We start from the raw sequence: 24,430 nt of genomic DNA, 5'->3' as shown, positions 1-24,430 counted from the left end.
GGTGGCAAATGTGCAGGCTGGTGCAGGGGCTCACCAGGAGAGAGTGTGCTTAGGATGGGAAAGTTGCTGCAGCCCATGTGAAGACCTAATGGGGAGAGCTTTCATGGCCTGATCTGCAGGAAATAGAAAACAAACAAACAAACAAACAAACAAACAAACACAAAAAACAACAAACCCCAAACCAGAGAGTCATGAGCCATCCTCGTTGCTGTATCAACACTCTTGAGGTCGAAAGGTTCACAAAGATAAAAAACTTATTGGATCCACAGTCCTGGGGTTCAAAAGCATAGTGTTGGCATTTGTTTGGCTTTGGTGAAGACTTCAGGACAGATGACACTGTAATAATGGGGTATGTGCAGAAGAGAGCACCTGGGAGAGCTAGGCTCACTCACAAGCAACAGCAGTCATTTGTCTGTCCCCCAACACCTGACAAACACCACTGCTGAAGGAATTGAACAGTAGAACACCCTTGTCCAAGATGCTGTCCCTAAAGTGAAGAACTTCCAGAGAGGAGCCTTGCTTTGTGTAAGCTGTGATCATCTATTCTTGATGGTTATTTTGAGCAGTGTCCCCCATGTCCTCTGCTCCAGTTTCTGCCTGCAGATTTGTGTGCCTTGAGTTCCTGGCCTGACTTCTCTCAGCGACAGACTGTGACATGGGGCTGTAAGCCGAAACAAACCCTTGCCTCTCCAAGCTGCTTTTGGTCATGGTGTTTATCACAATGATAGAAGCTCCATAGTGAACAGTGTGGACTCCAGAACATGGAAGGTGTACAAAGAACATAGCATCTGGCCATAACTCTGGCAGCAGACATTCCCTGAAGCTCCAGATGACCAAAGACTATGACCCTTGGCCAATCTAATGCCTGTTACCTAGCTGGTGATGGTGGTCAAGACAGTTATCATCTGTATATTACTAAGTAACTATCAATGGTTCATTTTTTGCATTAAGTAACTTGCTTTCAGGTATAGATTGTTTTATAAATATATTATGTTGTTGCTTGTATTTCCTCATTTACTATTTTTTTTATCTTATCATGGTTTAATTTTTAAATAAATTGCTATATTTTCCACCCTTACCTTTAATTTATCATGTGTAATACTGGTCTATATTTATAAAAAATGAATGTCTGACAGTAAAAAAAAAATAACTAGTGCATTTAAAGAAATTTCAAGAAACCCAATGACATAGATGGTATGCTAATATGATGCAAACCTCCAAATATAAAACAGAAAAGGGAGGGAGTGGAGGAGAGGGTTGAGTCAGGGGAAAAACTATCCCCCTGAAAAGCATGCCCCGGCAAGTCACTTCCTCTCCCTAAGTTCCTCCTCCTGACAGCTCAGTCATTTGGCTATGGACTCATCAAAGGATCATTAAATTGCAGAACTCAGTGCCCTCACAATCCACTCACATCAGTAGCCCCATGACCTGGGGCCAAGGATTCAACAAATGAAAAGATTTAGGTAGACAGGTCATGGTGAAATCTTAACAGCAGAGGCCTGAGGAAAGCGTCTGACCACATCCAAACTTGAAAGCTTAGAACCGTCGGAAATACCAGACCACAGAAGCTAAGGGTGTCCTAATATCCTAGTTGAGCAACTTTGGGGCTTCAAGTAGCTCCACAGTATTGCACCTTCTTCTTAGAACACAATTTACCTGATGCTATCTGACTCTGAGGCTGGAGTTCTGCAACAGGAAAGTCTTATATAAAAAGTTAGATATATTTATGCTCATCTGCTACTTGTTACAGACTGCTCAAAGATGGTAGACATGGCTGGGTGGTCCTAAAGGACTTCTGGGAAACTGTTTGGTAGAGGGAGGTGTTTCTGCTCCGTTAGATGATATAGCTGTTCTGCTTGTGCAGGGTAGAGGTTGAGGTTTGGGGCGGGGTCAGGGCATCCTTTAAGAGGAGAGTAGAGAAGTCAGGGCTGGAAGAACTGTTGCTGTTCCACAATGTGGCTCCACGCTCTGGTCTTGGCCTTTTTTCCTGTTTGCATGGCTTATGGTGAGTGCCCTGAAATACAAATATGCAGAAGCCCTGTTGCAGGGAAGAGGTGGGCAGAACTGCATGGGATGATGGTTTGGTTGTGTAGCACTTGGACTTGAATTTGGGGCAGTCATGTCCAATGAGCCTTGGCCATGAAAGATGATACAGAAGACCATAAAGTCCCTGAGACCCTGCAGCAGGTGTCAGGTTCAGGAGGCCAGTGTGCTGACAGCTTCACAGAGGGGGATTAAAAGAGATAAGATTATTTCCCCCTTGATTCTTAGACTATTTCTAGGTGGATCATGAACTATCTAAAATAGATCTTAAATATTTTTAGTGGGATATTAAAGTATCAACCAGTAGCTGGAATGTGGGTCTATATCCAGCTCAGGCTTTTAGCTGTGTATCCTTTAGTCAGGCATTTATTTTTCTGTGCCTGGGTGATGCTGTCTCTAAAAGAGGGAGAGTAATAATGCTAATCTTATTAGGTTACAGTAAGGAGAAAGCTGGTGCTTGTTAGGAACACTTGGGAAGGCTAGAGGAGGATATGCGCACAGGATATGAGTATTGCCGATCAGCATCAGGTCGTCCAGGAGGTATGGGGTGATGTGACTCTGGACAACGGCTTTTATTGTGTTCCTCCTGAAAGGAAGGGAAAGGGAGAGGAAACCAGTGTGTAGGGAGGGCTATGTGGAGTTATCTCAGAAGACTTTGGGGGCACACAGGCTTTCCCCAATGTTCTGATGTCAAATTTTGGGTGATCAAGACAGCTTAGGGATGGTCCAGGCTATGAGACCCAAATAAAGCTGTTGTCTGGAGTGCGGACTTTGTAACTGCTGGATACAGAGAATGTGGTTCCCTCAAGCCACAGCAGGAGAGAGGAAAACAATCCATGGTCAGCAGAGGTGTGTGATGAGGGGCCATGCCATTACATAGAGGGAGAAACCGAGGCTCCCGGGGACATACACTTGCCTAAGGTCACCTGAAAATCACATTCAGGCACATCTCTCATTCCAGAATCCAGTCCAGTGGTGAGCTATCAGAGGCTCAGCAGCTCAAGCCTCTTCTGGATTTTATCTTCTTTCTGGACACGTGGCACCATGAGAGGCCATGAGCTGAGTGCAAGGCACAGCTAGGAAGGACCCAAATTCAGAATGGGATGTTACTCTGGCAATGCCAACCTATTTTATCTTTAGGAGTCTCCCTACAGGCTGCTTTCAAATCCCACTGTCTTAACAGCTAAGTGGGCATATTAGCAGGTACCCATCAAGGCATCTGTACACATCCTATATGATGAACTATGTAAGGGACTAGAATACACATCTGGCATACAGCAGGTTCCTGATATGTGAACCTGTGTACATTCCCTATTATATAAGTGGCAACTGTCATGTCCTTTTCTTTGCCACTCCTCATGGAATTTATTACCCATGGAATTCACCAGGAACAAAGGCAACCTGCAAGGCTGCTGACCATAGACATCCAGTGCTGTGGGTGACAACCCATGGAGCAGATGTATGGGCTTGTCACTTTGCTTTTAGAGTTTCTAGTATTAATGATTATGTTCTTAGACTTAGGGTGGGGCTATGTTCTCTGTCTTAGATTAAAAACATTGTAAGTCAGAACACCATAAATTGGGGATTATCTGGACATGTCTTCCTGAAAGTTCATAACAGTGATATTTGTAATAATTAGCAGCCACCACGAAAGACAACCTGAATGTCCAATTTATAGTAAATCATTTATTCAGCATCTGCCACTAGTTCATACATTACACAATACTTTCTTCATCAAGAATGTAGTTCATTACTATAAATTATTACTAATTATAAAGTAATTACTCAAGGATAGTCCAGAGTGAACAAGAGATTTTGAAGTTCAGATGTTGTTTTTAAAACTTTTCCCATAAAGCATTTCTAATACTTGGGCTATTCTCTTAGGTCAAATTTAGATTGTTGTTTTCATCTCTGGCTACACATTTCAGGAGAGATATTGACAATCTACCTGTCTCTGCTGCAATTGGGAGGGCAGGAGTCAGGATATCATTGCCTGTTAAGAATACCCTGATACACAGATTACTGAAGCCAGACAAGGACTGGCTGGGAGTGACCATATTGGAGTCTTGAAAGAGGATGACAGGGTTGAGTCAATGTCCCCACAGGTAGAAGCATGGTCATGGAGAAACATTGTTTTCTCTGAGAGAATCTAGTTGATGAGTACACAGAAACCGGTCTCTACTCTGCATGGCCCAGCTCAGAGCCAGCAGAAGAAAGTTCCAGGATTATATATTTTGTCCTCCAGCACACTTACTGCAGCTAATTGTCCTCAAAATAACCTCGATCTTCATGCTAGACTCCACCTGCTCACCCAGGGCCATCTTCCTCTCCTCGTGGACCCCACTTGGTCATCACTTGCCATTCCCATCAGGGCCCTGTGCTCTGGCCTCCCTGGGTCTTCTCACAGACTCTTTTCTCTGTTTCATATACTCTCTGCCCACCTTGCCTTATTCCCTCCTCCCCATCTATAAATCCAGTTCCTCCACGATCTCATCAGTTGGAAGGCCTCACTCTGTCAGACTCCTATAGCCCTTCCTGTCCTCTCCCAGGATAAAACCTCTTTCACTCCAGAGTCAGGTCAAGTGTGTCTGTGGTCCTCCCCCTAATGAGGCATTCCTCCATTGGAGACAAGGGGATATACTTCCTGTTCATCCTCTCACTCAGCCTGCACCGCGATCAGGACAGGTAAATGCTTCCAGTGGCTTTTGAAAGAGAAACTGAAGGTCATGTTCATTAGAAGTTCTCTGTTTACAACCTCTTTGCTTGGATACTTTTATACCCCCAACTCCAATTTATTCATTCCATCATTCTTGTGAGTTATAAAGAATTATTTTCTTCATTTTTTATGTGAGAAGAAACCATGGCCTAGAGAGTTGAGGTGACCTATTGAAGGTCACATGCATAGATAATGGGATAACTTCTGGAATCCAGGTCTGGTCTTGCCATTCTGATGTGTTCTTTTTCTTCTCCATGTCTGCCAGGGCACCCTTTCTCGCCACCTGTGGTGAACACTGTTCATGGCAAAGTCCTGGGGAAGTACGTCAGCTTAGAAGGATTCCCACAGCCTGTGGCTGTCTTCCTGGGTGTCCCCTTTGCCAAGCCTCCTCTTGGATCCCTGAGGTTTGCTCCTCCACAGCCTGCAGAGCCCTGGAGCTTCGTGAAGAATGCCACCTCCTACCCTCCTATGTAAGCCACTGGGGTGGGCCTGGGTCTTATTCAACAGGGACATCTGTCTAGTCATGCAGAAAGGAGTCAGGCAGTTCTGTGATAAACTAGGTTTTGTCTGGAGTCCTTAAGAACACTGTAGAAATTAAAACAGAATTGCCACAGCTTTTTAGAGCCTTGTTCACCATGCGTTTGTTTAGCCTGTCTTGTGAGTTGGGCATGCCCTGGGAGTATGAATCCATGAGCAAAATAAACCGTGATCTTCAAGATACTTGCTCTCAAGAGACAACGAGTAAACTAATAAATGAGTTAGAGAAAATGCTAAGTGCTTTGAGGAGAAAAAGAAGTTGAAAAACATGATTCTACCTGTTCTGTCTTAAATGTTGGTGGGGGTGTGGGTTGGGTAAGAATATATGTGGGCGAGGGATAATGGGGATCACTGTAAATTCAGCCTTGCTAGTCACAAGGTGACTGGTGCTCAGTGTTCCTTAGTCACTGCGGCCCTTGAGTGAAGAAAGCTGGATAACCCAGGAAGCCTGGGCACCTGCCAAAGTCAGATCAGACACCATCCATCTTCTCAGGTCCTTTGAAGGTTTCCAGAACCCCAGTTCTTTTGGTCTTCTAACTTTTCTTTCCTTTTAAAGCAACATTTATTCTTCTTGTTTCCTGATTATAAGTATAAAGCAAACAGTTGGCAAAACATTTTTGGGCAAGCCAGGAAGTGGAGATAGAAAAACTGAAACTTCACATCACTTTGTCACCCAGACAGAACTGCAGGAACTTTTTGGCTGTGCTTTCTAGTCCTGTATCTGTGTGTACTTTCTCCCTGACCATAGAAGAGGCACTATTGCTGACTTTTCACTCATTTATAAGAGTATCATCAGTATCCTCATCATTCCATCCCATAATTATCACAACTTGATGTTAAGAAGCTGCTTTAATTTTGCAGTTGAAATACAGTTTATTTACTCAATTCCTTTTTGGGTGTCATTGAGTTTTTTTTTTTTTTATATTCTTGACAAAATGAATAAGAATATTGTGGGTATGTTTTAGCTACATAATTACACACTTTCATGAATATTTTAGCCCCAGAAATGACATTACTGAGTCAATTAATGTATGCTTTTGGCTTAATTCCCCTTCATAAATATTCTAAATATACATACTTCTCTCATTGATATATGGAAAAAGTCCTTATTTAGCAGATGCTTGCCAATGCTTGGGCTTAATCAAAGAATGCTTGTTTTGTGGTTACTGAATAAGGAAAACACTAGTATAAAATCACAGTAATAATTTATAGCGTCGGATTTTTGGGTTATGTTTATTTAAATTATTGGTGATGTTTAACTCCTTTACTCTTGGACATTTGAAAATTTAAATCTGCTATGAATATTATTACCCTTGCTATTGTTGACATAGGGCCATTCTCCAAGATGGAAACCAGAATTCCTCTCTAGTATTTCAGAGTCTGCCACTTGACATCTGTGTATCAGAGATAAACACTTGATTCTGTTATCAGAGAGCCTCAGTTTCTCCTTTTATACTAAGGAGTGCATGCTTCCCTTAGCATCCACTGGGATCAGGGGACGTTGATTATACTTCACCTGAGATGTAAATGATACGTTGTCCTCCTGCTCACAGTACCTTGGGCAGTTTCTCTAATCAGCCTATGCCCTACTTTTCTCATTTATAAACTGAGGGTATAAAAGAACACACTTGTGTTTAATCTGGGGCTTAAATGAGTAATGACATAAGGGTCTTTAAACCAATACCAATTTATACCCACTAGGAGAACTCAGTTCTCATTAATAGTTACATATGGGAATAATCTTCAAGACCTCTCTCATCAGGGAAGTCACCAATGGTTACTGGGGGCAGGTGGATAACAAGAACCTTAGCAGGCCAGGGCTGCAAGGCCCCTAGAGACAACACTCTTCTCACCTGCACCTGGAAGATTAGGGACCAGATCAGGAAATAAATTCACCTAATGTTACCTAGCACATTAGTCGCTGAGGCAGAACTAGAATGCAACCCTTTATTTAACAGAGATAGGACCCTTGACCTGCCATGGGCTGTCAGTCATTGGAGGTAGTCTTCCTGGTTGATGGAAGTCTCTCAAGAACTAGATCATGTTTGTGTGGTGAAAAAGTAGGCCACCCTCTAGACTACAAAAAGCCTAGCAGAAGAAAAGCCATCAAATAGGGCAGGGAGTGCCATTTCCCAGGACAAGTCAGTGCATGAGCATCTCTTTTTGTTGACTAAGGCAGCCCAAACACTCTGGGAAGAGTAATGATGCCAGGTCTTCATCCTCTGCAGATTTAGGAGAGTCTACAGAATCCAGTGGTTCCTTAGGAACCACAAAGACCCTCTTACTCTTTGCTATCAATCTCATTTCCAGGCTCAAGCTTCATGGGGCAAAGCTGAGCCCCAGGTGATATGCCTAGTATCTGTCTGGTGGAACCTCAGATGTTCTCTCTCCCTCTCAGGTGCTCCCAAGATGCTGTGCTAGGGAAAATGCTCTCTGATCTCTTCACCAACAGAAAGGAGAGCATTCCTCTCACATTTTCTGAAGACTGTCTCTACCTGAATATTTACACCCCTGCTGACTTGACAAAGAATTCGAGCCTGCCAGTAAGCATGGGGACCACTGATCTGGATCAGCATTTGGCTTTTCTGTGCAAATGGAGGAAGATGAAGGAAACTGGGGATGGGGGAATCCATGGGCTAGGACTAGTATGGAGATTCAGAGCATTCCTTCCCTCATGCTATCCCAGTGATGTCAGCCAGACTGTGGTAGAGATTGCAGTGCATCTGGGGTGCACGCCTTGCTCTTCCAATTTCTCATGCAAACAGAAGGACAGTGATCGCCACCACAGCCAAGGTACAATTTGCAGCAAATTAAATCTTGAAAGAAACTTAGAGAAATATGATGAAATTATTTTATAGACAGAGAAACTGGGGCAGTGACCGAGGAAAAGAATGTCAACCATTAGTGAGAGAGGATAAGAGATTGGGTTTTCTGATCTTCAAACCAGCGTCTTGGTCATGAGCCAAGAATTTCATGAGGCTGTTCCATAACACACAGATATCCCATGTAAAACCTTTTTCTGTCCTATGATGGCGTGGAGGAGGGGATGCAGAGTGAGACAGTGTTAGCAGCACAGTGGTCAAGCATTTGGGCCTTAATTGTAGCTCATTCCCCTCTTCATCTCATCACAGGCAGGTGACCCAGTGAGTCAGAATTTTCCAAATAAATGAAGGGCCAGGAATGGGGCTGGCTATTAGTTGGAGGCTGAAGGTGAAGAGGCTGCCAGAACAAACAATGACTCATGGGTAGAAGAGGTCAGGGTATCATGACCTCCCTGAGATGCCCTGGCTTTTAGCCTAGGAGAGAAGGGAGAGGCTGTGATCTTAGAATTCCTGTTTGGATCTGCATGTGTGTTGAAACCACAAGGAAATGATGACAGAGCTCACTCATCCATGTGTTCATCTTCTATTGTGCACACAGCCAGATTTGGGGTCAGAAAGAGGAGGATCATGGGCCATTCTCATACAGCCTTGCCTTCTAGTATCATAGGTGTGGATTAAAGTCCAGAGTGCTCTTGCCAAGACATGTAGGCTCTTGTTTTCTGGAAGAAAGAAGTGGATCAGGGACACATGAATCATGATGGAAGCAGAGACAGTTTATTAAGAAAGAGAAAAGTACTGCTGAGAATGAAGTGACTTGGAGAGCTGGAAGGGGTCTTAGGCTCAGAGGTCACGAGGGTCTCTCTTTCAGAAGTCACTTACACGGTCATTCACAACCTGGCTTTCTCAGCGTTTGAACATCACTAGATCACTGGGCTTGTCTTCCATACATGCTGGTTTGTTCTATGTAGCTTCTGATCAAAGAGTTTTCTAAATTTTCTCTGCCATTGATCTCTCTTATTTATCAGTCTTGATGCCTCTGGAGTTCCACTCTCTATCCCATTCTCCCATTTCAATTCTCCCCAACAGCTGTGGTCCCTAAAACATTTTTTGGGGACTTAAAGATGATGATCTGTCTTGTAAAACCTTTCTAGTGCCTTTGAGAGGTATAGTTCCCACCTAAGACAGATCACAAACTCTTTCTCTACTTTATCCATTGGAGTGGAGATTTTGAATCTCCTGTAGTAGAAGTTGTCTAGAATCCCTGAATCATTAGTGATATAATTTAAAATTGTCATATCCTAGAAGTCACAAATTTTACATGGTTAAAAATACCAAGCCTAACCAAGTAACATGCCTACACCAACAAATGGTCCCAGAAGGGTAAGAGCCATTGAAACCATGGCACAACTGCCCTGTTATTGATGTGATCTCTGTGTTATGTAGTTTATTCTTTAGAGTGTTGCTGAAACAAGAGTAACAATATCTTGATGGCTATATATTAAGAATATGACAAGATACAAAAGAACATTTTAAAATGTAAACCAAAGGTTGAACGTATTAAAAAGAAGATAGTGTGAGTTTATTACCACTGAATGCCAACAACAGTATGAAAAGAAAAAAATAATCAAGACAATTATAACATAAAGTAGGGTTACAATGTTCTCAGGTTGAAGAGTCCTGGGAGTGAATGACACCAAGAATGTGTAAGAATGTTATTTCTAATGCTTGGAGGCCAGTTCTTGGTATATGGCACAAATTGTAAGTTATTCTTTATTGGCAATTTTATAATATTATTTAAACACTCTCATGGTAGCAGGAAGTAAGAGTGAGCTACTGGGCCTGGTATGGATCTTTGAAACCTCAAAACTCATGCACAGTGAAGTACTGACTCCAACAAGGCCATACCTCCTAAACCTTTCAAAGAAGTTCCACCAACCAGGGACCAAACATTCAAATATATGAGCCTATGAGAGTCATTCTCATTCAGACTGTCCTAGAGGGAATGCATAGGTCTTGAGATAATCACTATACACAAGAAAGTTTAACCCATTACTGCAGAGTTAACTGATATGGAGCACAAATTCAGGTAGATGAAGAGTACAGGAATGAGTATTGGAGAAAACAGCACATCATTGGTCCTTCCTGTCCTTGCAACTAAGTTATCAATATGAAGAGCATTAGAAGACGTGACATTCAGGGTGAGAATGAAAGGCATGTTCTTCCAGGAGACACAAAGTTGGATGGTGAGCTGAGGACTGGTGAGGGGAAATGGAAGAAGATGCCTTTTGTACCCTTCCTGGGTACTGACAGACTTTGGACATTGGCCTCCTTGAGTCAGGGTGAGGAAAAGACAACCCGAACAGATAGTTTCCAATGGCCTTCCCAGTACTGCTTCTTATGGCCCTTGGTGCTGTGTCCTGCAGGTGATGGTGTGGATCCATGGAGGTTCTCTGGTGGTGGGCGGGGCATCAACTTATGATGGACTGGCCCTCTCTGCCCATGGAAACGTGATAGTGGTGGTCATTCAGTACCGCCTGGGCATCTGGGGATTCTTCAGGTAGGTCACTGGAGACTGCACATTAGCTCCCATAATAGTCAGTTGTGTATTGATTGTATAAAATAAGAAAAAGTGAATTTAGCTCTTTTTCTGGAGAGTTGAAGTCCAAGATCACGTGGCCATATGGTGACATCTGGTGAGACCCTTTATCAGCACTGCCACATCGCCAATACATCAACATGGAGCCTTCAGCCTACAACCTAGCTACATCTCATGGTGATACAGGAAACCAAAAAGAGGAGCCTTGTTCTTACTATAAGAGCTTTCTCACAGATAACTTCTAAGTGTAGCACCTGATGACCTAATTACCTTCCATTGGGTGTAGTATTTTACAGGATCTGTCACTGTATATTCTTGTCATAGTGGAGAGCAGTAAGCCTTGGTGACACAAACCACATCTAAGCCATAATAGCTGCCAATTCAAAGATTTTAGTGCCCAGCTCTAGTGATGTAGTCTCTCATGGAGCCCTTTGCTCAACTCTGCCCTGTCTTTGACCTGGATAATTATCTTAACCATTAATTATTATGATATTGCTAATGTCATGCTTAGATAATACATGTGTCAGTGAGTTGTGTCTCATCACTGGAGAAGGCCCCCACTTGGTCTAGGTCTACAAGGACATACAAGTCTTAGCCAAGGCTCACAGTTCATACTCTTCCCACATTACAGACTAGCTTCATACACAGCTTTGATTCCATGGCCCTGGGGCCTTGAACTTAGCTCTACTTCCTTCCTTTGATAATTTCCAAGATAGATGTGTTCATTCTATTCAGGTCTCTATTAAATTCCAGTGCCTCAAAGGATCCCTCCACAGTCATGAAATCTTAAATTCTCCCTCTAGGCCTCCTTCTCACCCCTTCTCTGCTCATTTTCATGTGCCCACTAGATGTCATTATGCTCTCTTTTCATATGATTCTGATTGTCAGTGTGAGCTGACTGGAGGAGAGTTTTTGCTTAGTTCTCATTTGTGCTCTAGGTCTTAGACTACTCTTGGAAACATGATGATGTCTCAGCACACACTTTCTGAGAGAGAAAAGCCTCACCTAGAACAATGCTGTGAACAATGAGGGGCAAATGAAGCTCCCTTTATCAGGGATGCAGAACCAGCCTTATTTCAGAAAGCTCACACTAGTCAATCTGTGGTCCTTAGAATCTGCTGTGATGTATCTGTCCATACTTGCACCCTATTTTCTTGCAGCACAGGAGATGAACACAGCCCAGGGAACTGGGGCCACTTGGACCAGGTGGCTGCCCTACGCTGGGTTCAGGACAACATCGCCAACTTTGGAGGGAACCCAGGCTCTGTGACCATCTTTGGAGAGTCAGCAGGAGGTGAAAGTGTCTCTGTTCTTGTAAGTGTCCCCAGCACCAGGTCTCCTGCTCAGGATTTATGTGGCCACTAATAGGATCTCTTGGAGGCTAGTCAGTTCTGCCATGGCACTTTCAGAGTTCAATTTGCTTATTGTACAATATCAGATAGCATTGAGCAAAGGATCAGGGTTTCCTTGCCGTCAGAAAGCTCAGAACTCAGCTTTACATACTGGGGCCATAGTAATATCCAATTCTGTCTGTGTTAGTGACATACAGATCTTTTCATGCAAAGTCTTTTCTTCCTTGCTAATAACTTAGCATTAGGACCCACTTTACCATTCTTGGGAACTAGGGGTTAGATAGAATACAAAGAGGAAGAAGCAGAAACATGAGTTAGAAAGATGTCATTCAATGGCTACAAGGTAGAGCTACATGTTGGGGGACTTGGTAACAGGCACAGGTTTCTTCTGAGGTTGTGCAAAAGATTTTCTATCCTTAAGAGGGAGAACAGCTGAATGAGAGGAAGGAGGGGTTGACAAAGGTCGACGAGAGGAAGAACCAGAGAAGTGAGAAGTGGAGAGCAGAGTAGAGAATGTGGGACACAGACACAGTCTAGGGGGACAGTGACATATTGTGACCACTGAGGACACAGAGGGTGTTTGGAGCTGTAAGAAACTTTTCAGCTGCCCCAGGGGTGAGCAGAGAATTATTCCTGCTACTCCACCGTTTAAACACATATTTCCCACGGTTTGACAATTATGAAAACATTTTAATGTGTTTTTTTAAAGTATAGTAAATGTTAAATCTCAGATAAGCCTAAAAAAGTAAAGTCATCCAGTGTCCCATCACCCAGGCATTGTCAGTGTGGAAGTTCTGACAAATAATTTTTAGTTTTTCCAAATTTTATGCCTCTTACTTCCTCTATGTCCTCACCTATCTCTCTCTTACCTTGTATTTTTTGAGACAAGGTCTCACTATATAGTCCTAGCTGGCCTGGAACTTGCCATGTAGGTCAGGCTGGTCCTGAACTCACAGAGAGCTTCCTGCCTCTGCTTCCTGCATGCTGGGATTAACAGTGAGTGCCATCATCCCTAGCTCTACCTGTATCTATCTTTACCTGCCCATGTAGGCTTTCTTTGTCATCTATCTACAATTTTTAACCACTTCCTTTTATTGTAATATAGTGTAAATATTTCTCAAAACATTAACCTTTTATAATTGAATGGTATTCCATGGTTGGGATGAAATTATTTTACATACCCAACCTCTAATGTTGAAATATTGAGTTATCCTGGCACCATTTTCTAGCAAGAATCTTCAGCTGGGTAAGTCATAGGCCTTAGGGGAGAGCATACTACTATTATCTTACTAAATGAACATAAGCAACCTATAAGAACTCATTATATCTAGAGGTTAGTGCATCTCTTAACCCTCATCAGAGAAGCATCTTTTTTCAGTAGGTGGTGGTTAATTCAGAGACTTGCAACTGGTCAGGGTGCAGAGAATAAGGGACTGCAGAAGGCATAGCAGCCCTAAATGGGCAGTCTATATCACACCCTCCTCCTGAGACTCACAGATCATTGCAGAAGAAATGGTGGGAGGATTGTATGAGCCAGAGGTGGTGGATGACCACAACACAGGGATGACTGTAACAGGGATGGCACACCAGGGCAGTTGCACACATTATCTCACAGTAGCTGTGACAACATGCACAAGGCCTATGAAAGCTCAAGGCAGACAAAGCTCAGCATGCAGAGGGGAGGATAGCATGGAATTTCACCCATATCTGAGGAGCTACTGGCAGGTGATTGTGACAGCTGTCAGTTGTGATGACAAGAAGGGTTAGTTTTCTTTAAGGTAACAGTTCTCAACCTGTGAGTTGTGACCCCTTTGAGGGTCAAATGATGCTTTCATAGGGATTTCTTAAGACCATCAGAAAACACAGATATTTGCATTATGTTTCATAACAGTAACAGGATAACAGCTATGAAGTAGCAGCTAAAATAATTTTATGGTTGAGGGTCACTCCAACATGAGCAACTATATTAAAGGGCTGCAGCATTAGGAAGGTTGAGAACCACTGCTTTAAGGGGCTATCTCCTGGTAGGTAGAATAAGCTCCAGTGGATGGCCAAACCCTTAAGACTATATGGACTTTCTGAGTTTAAAAAACAAGGAAACAAAGTTGGGCAGATAGGGATAAGGGGTAGGCTAGTGAGGAACTGGGGGAGGGGAAGTGAATATGATCAAAACTCACTGTATGAAATTCTTAAAGAACCAAAAAAGCAAATTTCATATTGTAGATATCACAAGGAATTTTAGATGTTTCTTTTGTTGCTCCATTATCATATTTTTTCTTTTTGTTCCCTTTCTCTACTTTGATTCAAACCCAGAACCTCAGGCATATGAGATACAACTTCAGTTCTGATATTTTTTTAGTTTAAAATACATTTTCATAGAGTTAATTCCAAGTAATAGAAGTGCTGAAATGGAATTTGAGGTCAGGGATTGCTAACTCTCTTTCCAATAGTTTTGGTGTTATGATTGGGTACTTAACACATACTTCCTATTCTGCTTCTTACTCCAAACTCTGGTTCCATGCCAGCGAGGTTTCTTTAGGAAGATGGCTCTACAGGGAGTCTGAGATGCATGCTGGGATACATGATTGTGTCTATAGAGCACCAAAGTCCCTAGCTCAACAGCCAGGGCCAAGAAGCAGATAGAGAGAGACTTAAATGGTAAGTGAGCCACTGACCACTCCTGTGAATATAATCTCTACTTCTTCCTGTCAGGTGTTGTCTCCTCTGGCCAAGAACCTCTTCCACAGGGCCATTTCTGAGAGTGGTGTGGCCCTCACCCCGGGTATGGTCAGGAAAGATGTCAAACCTGTGGCTGAGGTAATATCTACCTTGGACAGCTCTCATGCCCTTTCTTCTGTTCTTCTGGAGTCCTTGAAGTCTTTCTTGCCTAGAGAGTCAGGTCTAAACCAGATGGGGTCCCAGTGCAGAGGGAGGAAGTGGACACAAGTCCCCAAAAGCACTGCTCACAAAGGAAAAACAGTGTTCTGTGATGGAATCTCACTGAATATGCAACCTACTATTAAGGGCAGGCGCCATAGATGGCCAACAGGAAATGAACCAGTGACATTTTTTTGAGGTTTATTTTTATTTCTATCTATCTATCTATCTATCTATCTATCTATCTATCTATCTATCTATCTATCCATCCATCTATCCATCCATCCATCCATCCATCCATCCATCCATCCATCCATCTATCTATCTATCTATCTATCTATCTATCTATCTGTGTGTTTCTCATAATGCTTGGTCTGAGTATTTGGTTTCCAGTTTTGTGTTTCTACGGGATTTCTGTTTGTGAATATGTGTGTCCTTGCATCTGTATGTTTGTTTCTTGTACTTTTTCTTTGACCTTTTTTTCTATTTGTTATAATAATAATAATAATAATAATAATAATAATAATTAGATATGTTATATATTATAATGAGAGAGAGCAAGAAAGAGTATGGATTTGGGTGGGTGTGGAGGTAGAAGGTTCTGGGAGGAGTTGGGGGAGGGGAAATCAGAATTGGAATAGAATATATTGTATGAAAAAAAAGTACTCAAGGAATCCCAGAAGTGAGAACATCTGAGCAGGAAAGCCTGCGGGGCTGGACCTAAACCATATTCTCTAACTTTAGATGTATCTTCCTGTAATTTGTGCTGTCTAAGCTTCCTATAAGTTACGATGTATAGAGCTAGGAAATCTCCATTTACTATATCGCAGGCACAAGCCTCCTTATGTGACAGGTGCAATAATCACCTGAAAGCAAATGGCCAGAGCAGAGGAGGCTGTTGTGAAACAGACAGTAAAATTTAAGATTCTTTGCTCTTCATTGCCCGGAACACAGCTTGCATTAAGTCTGCCACTTTGACAATGTGCCCATTTTTAAAGTTCAGGTAACACTGATATAGATATAATGCCACCATGTCAATTAAAAAACAGATGCAAACCTCTGTCACATGCCTGTTGGTCTAGAGAATTTTCAGCTATTCTCTGCCTTCTTCAGAAATCAAAGATAGCATCAAACGTTTCCATTTATATTGATGGAGGGAAGGGACATTGATCTTTACCTTTGCTGTTACTTTTGACTTTGTATAGCAAGTTGCTATTGCTGCTGGGTGCAAAACCACCACCTCAGCTGTCATGGTTAACTGCCTTCGCCAGAAGACAGAGGATGAGCTCTTGGAGACCACGCAGAAGTTGGTAGGTATGCTCATCTGAGTAGCTCCACCTTGTGTCCTTGTCTCAGGACGTATTGTCTCTATTTAGCTGTACCTTGCTTTGGGTGGTCTGGCTGGGAAAGTTCTCACCTATTAGAAGCCTTTTGATTCAAACTCAGAATTCCATTATTCTATGATATTATGAAATATCACAAATATAAGAAAGTCCAAAAGCAGCAGGATGAAAATTGTGTAAAAGGGCTGGGGATGGGACCCATGTCACAGCATTGGAACATCATGGGCAAAGTCCTCAGCTCTTCAACAAAACAAAATACTACAACCATATAATAATCTCTAATCTAACCTAAAGTAACACTAGTCATCCTATTAATGTTTCATATCTATTTTAAGATATTTAAATTTCCTCATTCCACAAATAATTACTATTATGTATTTTAGGACAAGGTTATTAAGCACATTTTTAAAATAATGGTGCCACAATTTATCTTTGCTGCTTAAAATGTTTTCTAAGTAATAATCTAATAGTGTTTCAATTATTTAGATTTTATGAGATTCTGTCCCAATTTTGGGAATAGACTCCCTATGTTTCCTTCCTTCCTTCCTTCCTTCCTTCCTTCCTTCCTTCCTTCCTTCCTTTCTTATTTTATTCCTTTCTTTCCTTTTTTGTTTTTTCTAGACAGGATTTCTCTGTGTAGTCCTGGCTGTCCCAGAACTCTCTCTGTTCTCTACCTCCCAAGTCTGGGATTAAATGTATGTGCCACCATGCTAGAAGGCTTTCCCTCCCCATCCATCCATCCATCCATCCATCCATCCATCCATCCATCCATCCTTCCTTCCATCCATCCATCCATCCTTCCTTCCTTCCTTCCTTCCATCCATCCATCCATCCATCCATCCATCCATCCTTCCTTCCTTCCATCCATCCATCCATCCATCCATCCATCCATCCATCCATCCATCCATCCATCCATCCATCCATCCATCCATCCTTCCTTCCTTCCATCCATCCATCCATCCATCCATCCATCCTTCCTTCCTTCCATCCATCCATCCATCCATCCATCCATCCTTCCTTCCTTCCATCCATCCATCCATCCATCCATCCATCCATCCATCCTTCCATCCATCCATCCATCCATCCATCTATCCAGTATAGCTATTTTATTTTATTTTGAAGATTATAATATAACTACATAATCTCTCCTTTCTTTTTCCTCCTTCCAAATGTTCTCATAATTATTAGTGAAAAAAAGAGGCCACTCTTTTTTCACTAATAATTATTTCATGAATATTAGGGTCAGGGTTTATTATTGTAAGAGAACACTCAGGATAAGAGGCCTTACACAGAGAAAGGAGAGAGCAACAGAATCTTCAAGTGACTCATGTCCTGGGATGTGGCACTCTGGAGATGCTATTGAGAACCTGCACCACAGCTTTCCATGGCTTTTTATTGGCATCTTTCTGAAGCACATTTATCTTCTTGGGAGGTTAAAGACAGAGCACTCTACACTTCTATCTTATGTGCTTAGAAACTGTCTAGTCCCAGCATTTGATTTGAATTCTGTTGCATTGGCAGTGGTGTGGCTCCATCTTTGGACTTGTCTCTGGGGTCAGGGACATGATGATTCAACTCACATACAGATGTCTGAACTTATAAAGAGAGAGTAGGGAAGGGTGAGGGAGGGATAAACTGATTCTCTTTTGAAGGTCCATTCTACCTACTGCTCTATCTCACCTTGAAGCTATTATATCCCTGCTACCAAAGTCATTTTATTCTTCCTTTCTTCCTAAAGGACAGTGAGGTGTTGTTACCTGGGGAAATGGGTAGATAGAAAAGATAGGAATGGCGTAGGCATAGGTAGTGGATGTCTTCCCCAGAGCTCCAGAAATCCTGCCTCTGAGTCTGAGAATCCACCCCCTTGATGCTACTTTCTCTCTCCCTAGCCCATGCCAATATTCAGAGAATTCTGTGTAGGGTCCTCTTACCCTGGGCATACATAAGGAGGAGCCAGGAGGGAGGACCTGATACCCTAGGGATGTCGGTTAAAGGATCAGCTTTTACATGTGGAGATCTTCTCACCAAAATCTCTGCTTCCATCTTCACAGAAACTTTTTAAGGTCAATTTACTTGAAGACCTCAGAAAGGTAAGGACCTTTGTCCTCTGAATTATCAATTTTTAGTGTTATTCTATGTTGAACTATGAGTGTAATATTTTCCTCTGTGGATTCCTTGTGTGTATACTGCTGATGCCGTAAGAGGGAAACTCGTTTGTCAGGGTAACAAGACATGAGGACCAGAGTTAAGTCCTGCCTGGCTCCTACTCCAGCGCTCCCTGTCAATAACTCTACATCCCCTGCTAGAGTCCCCCTTCTCATTTACATTTTCTTCTTTCAAAATGGCCCTGTTGGTGGGGGGGGGGAGTCTACATTAGACTTCCATTATCTATGGCATCTTCTATATCAGTGTTGGGATGTGTGTGCAGGAAAAAAAAGATGTTGTGTGTTCAGATTTAAGATAAAAATGAAATTGGCAAGATGATGAGAGCATTCATTAATAGCACAGAACATCCAAAAGATGGAGGAAGGAGGTGTGTCTGCTTGTCTTGCTGCAGAAAAGAACTGCTTGTCCGCAGTGTGGGATAAAGCTGTAGCAGGATGGAAAGGTGGTTAGGTCTGCAAATGTGGGAGCTGATTGTCTTTTTCTTTTGTTCTAAAGGCTTGGCTTTTCTTTTTTTCCCCCTTCCCTTACTTCTTTACTTCTTTTTGGAGATAAGGTCTCAGTCTCCAGGCCAGGCTAACCTGGAACTCAGCATGTAGCTCAGGCTCACTTCAAACTCATAGCCATCCTCCTGCCTCAGGCTCCCAAGTGTTAGAATTTCAGGCATGGGCCACTATGCCATGCTTATGATGATTAATTTTTTTTTTTTACAAAAGCATAATGGAAAACATGCTTGTGAGACTGAAGTCAAAAGGAATTTACAATTAACTTACTCAACTCAGGAAAATGTTAAGCCATTTCTAGCGATCATATTTTATAAAATTTACATGTAATAATAAACCTAAACAGCATAATGTGTTTATAAACAGGAACCCCCACACAAATAAGGGCTGATGAAAACTTTGTGATCAGAGACTCCTAGGGTTCTAGAATTCTAACTCTGGAATTCTCCTTGGAGCAGTGTCTCAATATTTGCTAATTTTGTATCTACTGCAACTTCAAAGACATCACTTCTACAAAGAGCAAGAATTCCATCTGTGTGTAGTAGCTACATGTATACATATGTATTTATGTGTAAATAAACCTTATTCACATATCAAGTATATTTTAAGTGAAGATGTCCTGTGTACTCCTCTACATCATCAGTGTTAGTGCCCTGGTTAGAGTTCTACCCTCATATCTCAGCCCCCTTGTTAAGACTTTAAGTCACTGTGGCTATTGCTCATAGCTACAGGAGTCTGGGTACTGGTCTTGCATTCACAAAGGCAGGGTAGGACTTTAGCATCCTCTGGGAAGAAGTAATTACAGATATTGTATTGTTCTTTCCCTTAGAACTGCCCTTTCCTGCCTACGGCAATTGATGGAGTGGTGCTGCCCAAGGCCCCAGAAAAGATTCTGGCTGAGAAGAATTTCAACACTGTCCCCTACTTGGTGGGGATCAACAAGCAAGAGTTTGGTTGGCTTCTTCCACTGGTAAGAAAGTACAGACACCACACAGACACACCCCATCCTATGCCATTCAAGGCTTCTGAGTCCAGAAGAGCTGGATTCATTGTTGTGAGTAGACATTGCCACTTAAATCTTTTGCGGGAGGTCTCAATGTCTCCTGGAGGGTTCAGCCCTAGGAGCCCTTGTCATGTATCTCATAGTTATCCTACTTCCTATTAAAGAATCCTGGATGGGCCCACAGAGATATTAATTGTGTCTTTCTCAGAAGGATGTCCAGACAAGAGAAGGAGCTGGAGGTTCGGGAGAGCTGGGCCTGGCATAACTGCTTCCAGTCTGCATGTAGAGACCCAGGTCCTGTGGCTCTCTGGCACCTCATGGTCTCAGACACCTCAGTGGACAGTTAAGCCAGATGCTAGTTAATGCAATAGGATAGGCTTTATGCAGGAATGTGACTGCAGTAAGTTAAACAATTCAGCATGACTGGAACCCAAAGCTCTGACACTAAAAGATACAGATGACTCCAGAATGGGCTGAGTGCAAAGAGGGCACTGCAGTAGTGAGTCCAAGTGGCTACCCCAGGCTTTGTTCATCAATGATTACCCTCAGGAGAACTGCCAATCCCCTCCTCATGATAGAAATCAGAGTTGGGAAGGAAGGTGCTCATGGAATTCAAAAATCTTTCTGCAGAGACTAGTAGCTTAGCTAAGACTTATCTCCCTAAATATTGTTATTGAAAGACATTTTGAATTATTTTTAGCTTTTAGAGATTGCTCTCAGGTCTTTGAGGAAATTATTTGGAGTAGGAGATTCATATTCCAAGCAGGGAAGTGGTTGGTAATTGAAGCTTTCTAGAAGACCTGCACCTGAGAGCATCAAGCTGTCTTAGGCAGGTGTTGGAGGGGGTCCTGCTTGTCCTAGGGTGTGCCTCGGGCTGCTCTGCTACTTAGCCATGTTACAGTCCTGTCCCCGAGTGCAGAGGTTTGGATATGACCAGCACATGCTGAGAGTTCTGCAGTTCTCACTGCAGGAAGATTTTAGAGGTCACCAAGAACACAAGCATTATGATTGATATTGGTTTCTGTTGTCACCTGAGACTGAGGGGTGTGTGTTCTCTATCCTCTGTCCCTGAGCTCTGCTTCTGCATACATTACCATTGTTTAAATTTTCTTTAATTGACTAGAGGACAAGTATACCCCATAGACTGACATGTCAAACACACACACACACACACACACACACACACACACACACACACACACACACCTTGGTATTTCTTGAATTTCTAGATGTAAGGTCTTTTGTTTCATTGATTTTTTTTCCCTAATTCTTAGGAGATCTATGCTAATTGAGAACCAATGAAGAAATTTCATGCTTTTAATTGATTTGATTGCTTTTCCTATTGTGTTCTTTCTGTTAATTCTTGAAGACTCACAAGAACTTAATAATTTTTTTTTTCAACAGATTATGGGATATCCACTCTCTGCAGGCAAACTGGACCAGAAAACAGCCACATCTCTTCTGAGGAAGTCTAGCCCCTATCTTGTAAGAGGCTTATGGGGATGATGAGAATTGATTGAGAATCACAGGGGCTGAGGGCTCACCCAATGGCACAGAAAATCCAATATCACAAATATATGTAGGCTTGGGGTTCTGTCTCATTTTTATGCCATTAACACTTTATCACCCTAGTAGAAACTGAGGGGTTAAAAAGGTTAATGATCAACAAAGACTTCCAAACTGGCCAAAGAAGCCACATTGCTCACCATTTAGGGGAGGGGTTCCTTCCTTGATCTATTTCAGAACGTTCCTGAGGATGTGATTCCAGCAGCCATTAAGAAGTACTTGGGAGGGGCAGAAGACCCCGTCAAAAACAAAGACCTCTTTGTAGACCTGATTGGAGATGTGCTATTTGCTGTGCCATCTGTGATTGTGGCTCGTCATCACAGAGGTGAGATCCAGGGGTTGGACTGCAGAGGGTCACTGACATCAGTATTAGTGTCTGACACATTTATCTCCTAGCATGGACAGATATGGACACTGTTAGAGTTAGGCCCCAAGTCTTGGTTTTGCATGGTCGGGGGTGGGTATTGTCCTATTGTATTCTCTGCTAGTAAGCAGACCATGCTGAGGAAAGGACCAAATGCATGTAGTTAATTTAGGAGGTGGTTCTAGAAAGCAGCAGTAAAGAGATGAGGCAGTGACACAGGAGGATCAGGAGGCCCATGATGACTCACTGCTAAGCACATGTTTAGCATAGATGGTGGAAGCTGGAGAGTTTGAGAGAACAGTCAAGAGTTCCTTTTAGTGCTGGGGACCTTGACACCATTCATGTGTGTACATCTGTGTCTTCTCAGATGCTGGAGCCCCTGTCTACATGTATGAATTTCAGTATCATCCCAGCTTCTCATCGGACCTGAAACCTGGGATGGTGATGGGAGACCATGGGGATGAGCTCTTCTCAGTATTTGGTGCCCCATTTACAAAAGGTAATGGCTCCTTGTTAGTTATGTGCCTTAAGATAGGAGGACTGGACTCTGGTCTTCTTTAGGTGTCCTTGAGAGGGTTTCTCCTCTTTGATCTTAGGTTCATGGTTCATCAAAATAGAGCCAAGCTAACTTGAGCAGTTGCTAGCCTTTCCTGCCCTAATGGGCATGAAAGAGGACAGTGTTTGTGTCCCTGGCATAGTCTCTTAAAATCCAGATGTGTAACTTCACCTGCAGGGCATTGCCTGAGGATGAAAATGCCAGTAGTTTCTCACTCACAGGGGTTGGAGAAGGTTGGAATTTGCATTAACCTTGAATTGAGTATAAAGTGTTTATCCTTATATCTCTCTATATTTAAAACTCACATATTTTTAGCTATGACAGAGCTAAAATGCACTATTTGAATATTTTCACAAATGTCTTCAGTTGCATGTGACTCATGACTTTTCTTATGGCATACCAGTATCTCTAAATTTCAGACTATAAAAGTTTGTGTGTGTGTGTGTGTGTGTGTGTGTGTGTGTGTGTGTGTGTGTGTGAGAGAGAGAGAGAGAGAGAGAGAGAGAGAGAGAGAGAGAGAGAGAGAGAGAGCCAGCCAATAGCAATCCCATGGGAAAAGCTGGAGATGTGGTATGGAAAATCAAAGTTGCTCGATTACTGATGGGCTACCTGCACATTGCTGAAAGTGTGAAATTGGTCAGTATTTTATTCAAATGCCGATTTTGACTCAGTTGATGTGGAATAAGGGTAGAGAATCCACAGTGTTAAAGGCTGGCATGGCAGCAGTGCAGCTGGCTTTTGGACCAGTGTGAGCAACAAAAGGCTTTGTTCTCTCCCTCACAGGGGGTGCCTCAGGTGAAGAGATCAACATCAGCAAGATGGTTATGAAGTTCTGGGGCAATTTTGCTTGGAATGGGTGAGTCTGGTGGCAATGCTGGGCAGTGTTCATGGGAGAGGTAGGATGTGACAGGGATACCCATGGAGAAGTGGTGGATTTTAAAGTTTAAATGGACAAAGGCTAAAGCATACGACCATAGTACTTTGACAATGAGAACCCTCTAACAGTGGTCAGGCTGTCCAAATAGATGGAGCACACTTCCTCTCCAGGGCCATATGGCCCATGGCAACAATATACCCAGAATCCATCCAATTTTTCAGAGAAACATGGGAACCACTTAGCAGATTTGAGAAACTCTGATTTTGATTCTAGGAACCCCAATGGGAAGACATTGCCTGCATGGCCAGAATACAATCAGAAGGAAGGATACTTGAAGATTGGTGCAACCACTCAGGCAGCCCAAGGGCTGAAAGATAAGGAAGTGGCATTTTGGACTAAAGTCTGGACCAAGGAGGTAGCAGAGAAGCTCCTCCAGGAGAAAAAAATCTGAATTCTGAGTGGGAATCCCAGCAAGCTTCTGGGGGCCAATGTGGCAAAGGCAATGTTAGACCATGCTGTGTTTGTAGATGAAAAGGCTTCTTACTGTGGGGACTTCAGAACTGTGTGTGATGGGGTGTGGGAAGGCAAGAAAGATGGGATGTTTACCTCATGGCCTAATTTGCAGAAAACTTGAGTTCTTTTAGAGACCACATCAGTGTCTTTGTTTTGTCTTTGGCTCCAAACGAACACACCCTTCTCTGGCAGAGGAGGATGAACAGAGTAAAAAAGGAAAAGGATGTAAACCACCACAGGAGACAACACCACAGGCGTGCTGGAGGAATAGTAGCCCTGAAATATAAAGGTGGACAGGCACTTTGGAGGAGGGAGGTGTGAATATTAATTAGCTCATCTTCCCTTTCCAAATGGAAATGTTTTATTGCACGTTAGGAGAATGACTAGACTCTAGAGTTTACAAAAGTGCTAAAAGCTGGGCATGGGCTACATTAAGGGTACACAAAAATTCCTAGGAACCACATACTCAAGGAGGAAATTACATCCATCACAGACTCTTCTCCATGAGTGTCTAACAGGTGTCCGTGATCAAGACTGGGGACAGTGGAGTGACTGGATAAAACTTGTCCCTAGGGGTGCAGGTTCGAAATACTTCAAAG

The 24,430-nt window shown here is 42.7% G+C and overlaps 1 protein-coding gene across 1 annotated transcript; it reads left to right on the top strand.

Annotated features, from left to right (window-relative positions):
• The first annotated feature begins 1,953 nt into the window (after positions 1-1,953).
• On the top strand, positions 1,954-23,769 carry LOC118583909 (liver carboxylesterase 1-like). Its single transcript, XM_036187669.1, has 14 exons — positions 1,954-2,005; positions 5,025-5,229; positions 7,695-7,839; positions 10,542-10,675; positions 11,875-12,028; positions 14,779-14,883; positions 16,149-16,253; positions 18,338-18,376; positions 19,782-19,922; positions 21,360-21,440; positions 21,699-21,846; positions 22,253-22,384; positions 23,225-23,297; positions 23,592-23,769. Exons 1-14 carry the CDS (start codon positions 1,954-1,956, stop codon positions 23,767-23,769), a joined length of 1,692 nt encoding a protein of 563 aa, XP_036043562.1.
• Positions 23,770-24,430: the final 661 nt, after the last annotated feature.

Source organism: Onychomys torridus, chromosome 5 (genome assembly GCF_903995425.1).
Source record: "Onychomys torridus chromosome 5, mOncTor1.1, whole genome shotgun sequence".
Lineage (NCBI taxonomy): Eukaryota > Metazoa > Chordata > Mammalia > Rodentia > Cricetidae > Onychomys > Onychomys torridus.
The sequence above is the reverse complement of the archived record's forward strand: the minus strand, read 5'-3'. Positions and strand labels throughout refer to the sequence as shown.

Bases quoted from the DNA above. Each gene is read 5' to 3' on its own strand.
- LOC118583909 (XM_036187669.1), top strand. From the start codon at position 1,954: ATGTGGCTCCACGCTCTGGTCTTGGCCTTTTTTCCTGTTTGCATGGCT. The intron at 5,230-7,694 runs GTAAGCCACTGG...TCTCCCTCTCAG, and splicing joins GCCACCTCCTACCCTCCTAT to GTGCTCCCAAGATGCTGTGC. The intron at 23,298-23,591 runs GTGAGTCTGGTG...TTTTGATTCTAG, and splicing joins GGCAATTTTGCTTGGAATGG to GAACCCCAATGGGAAGACAT.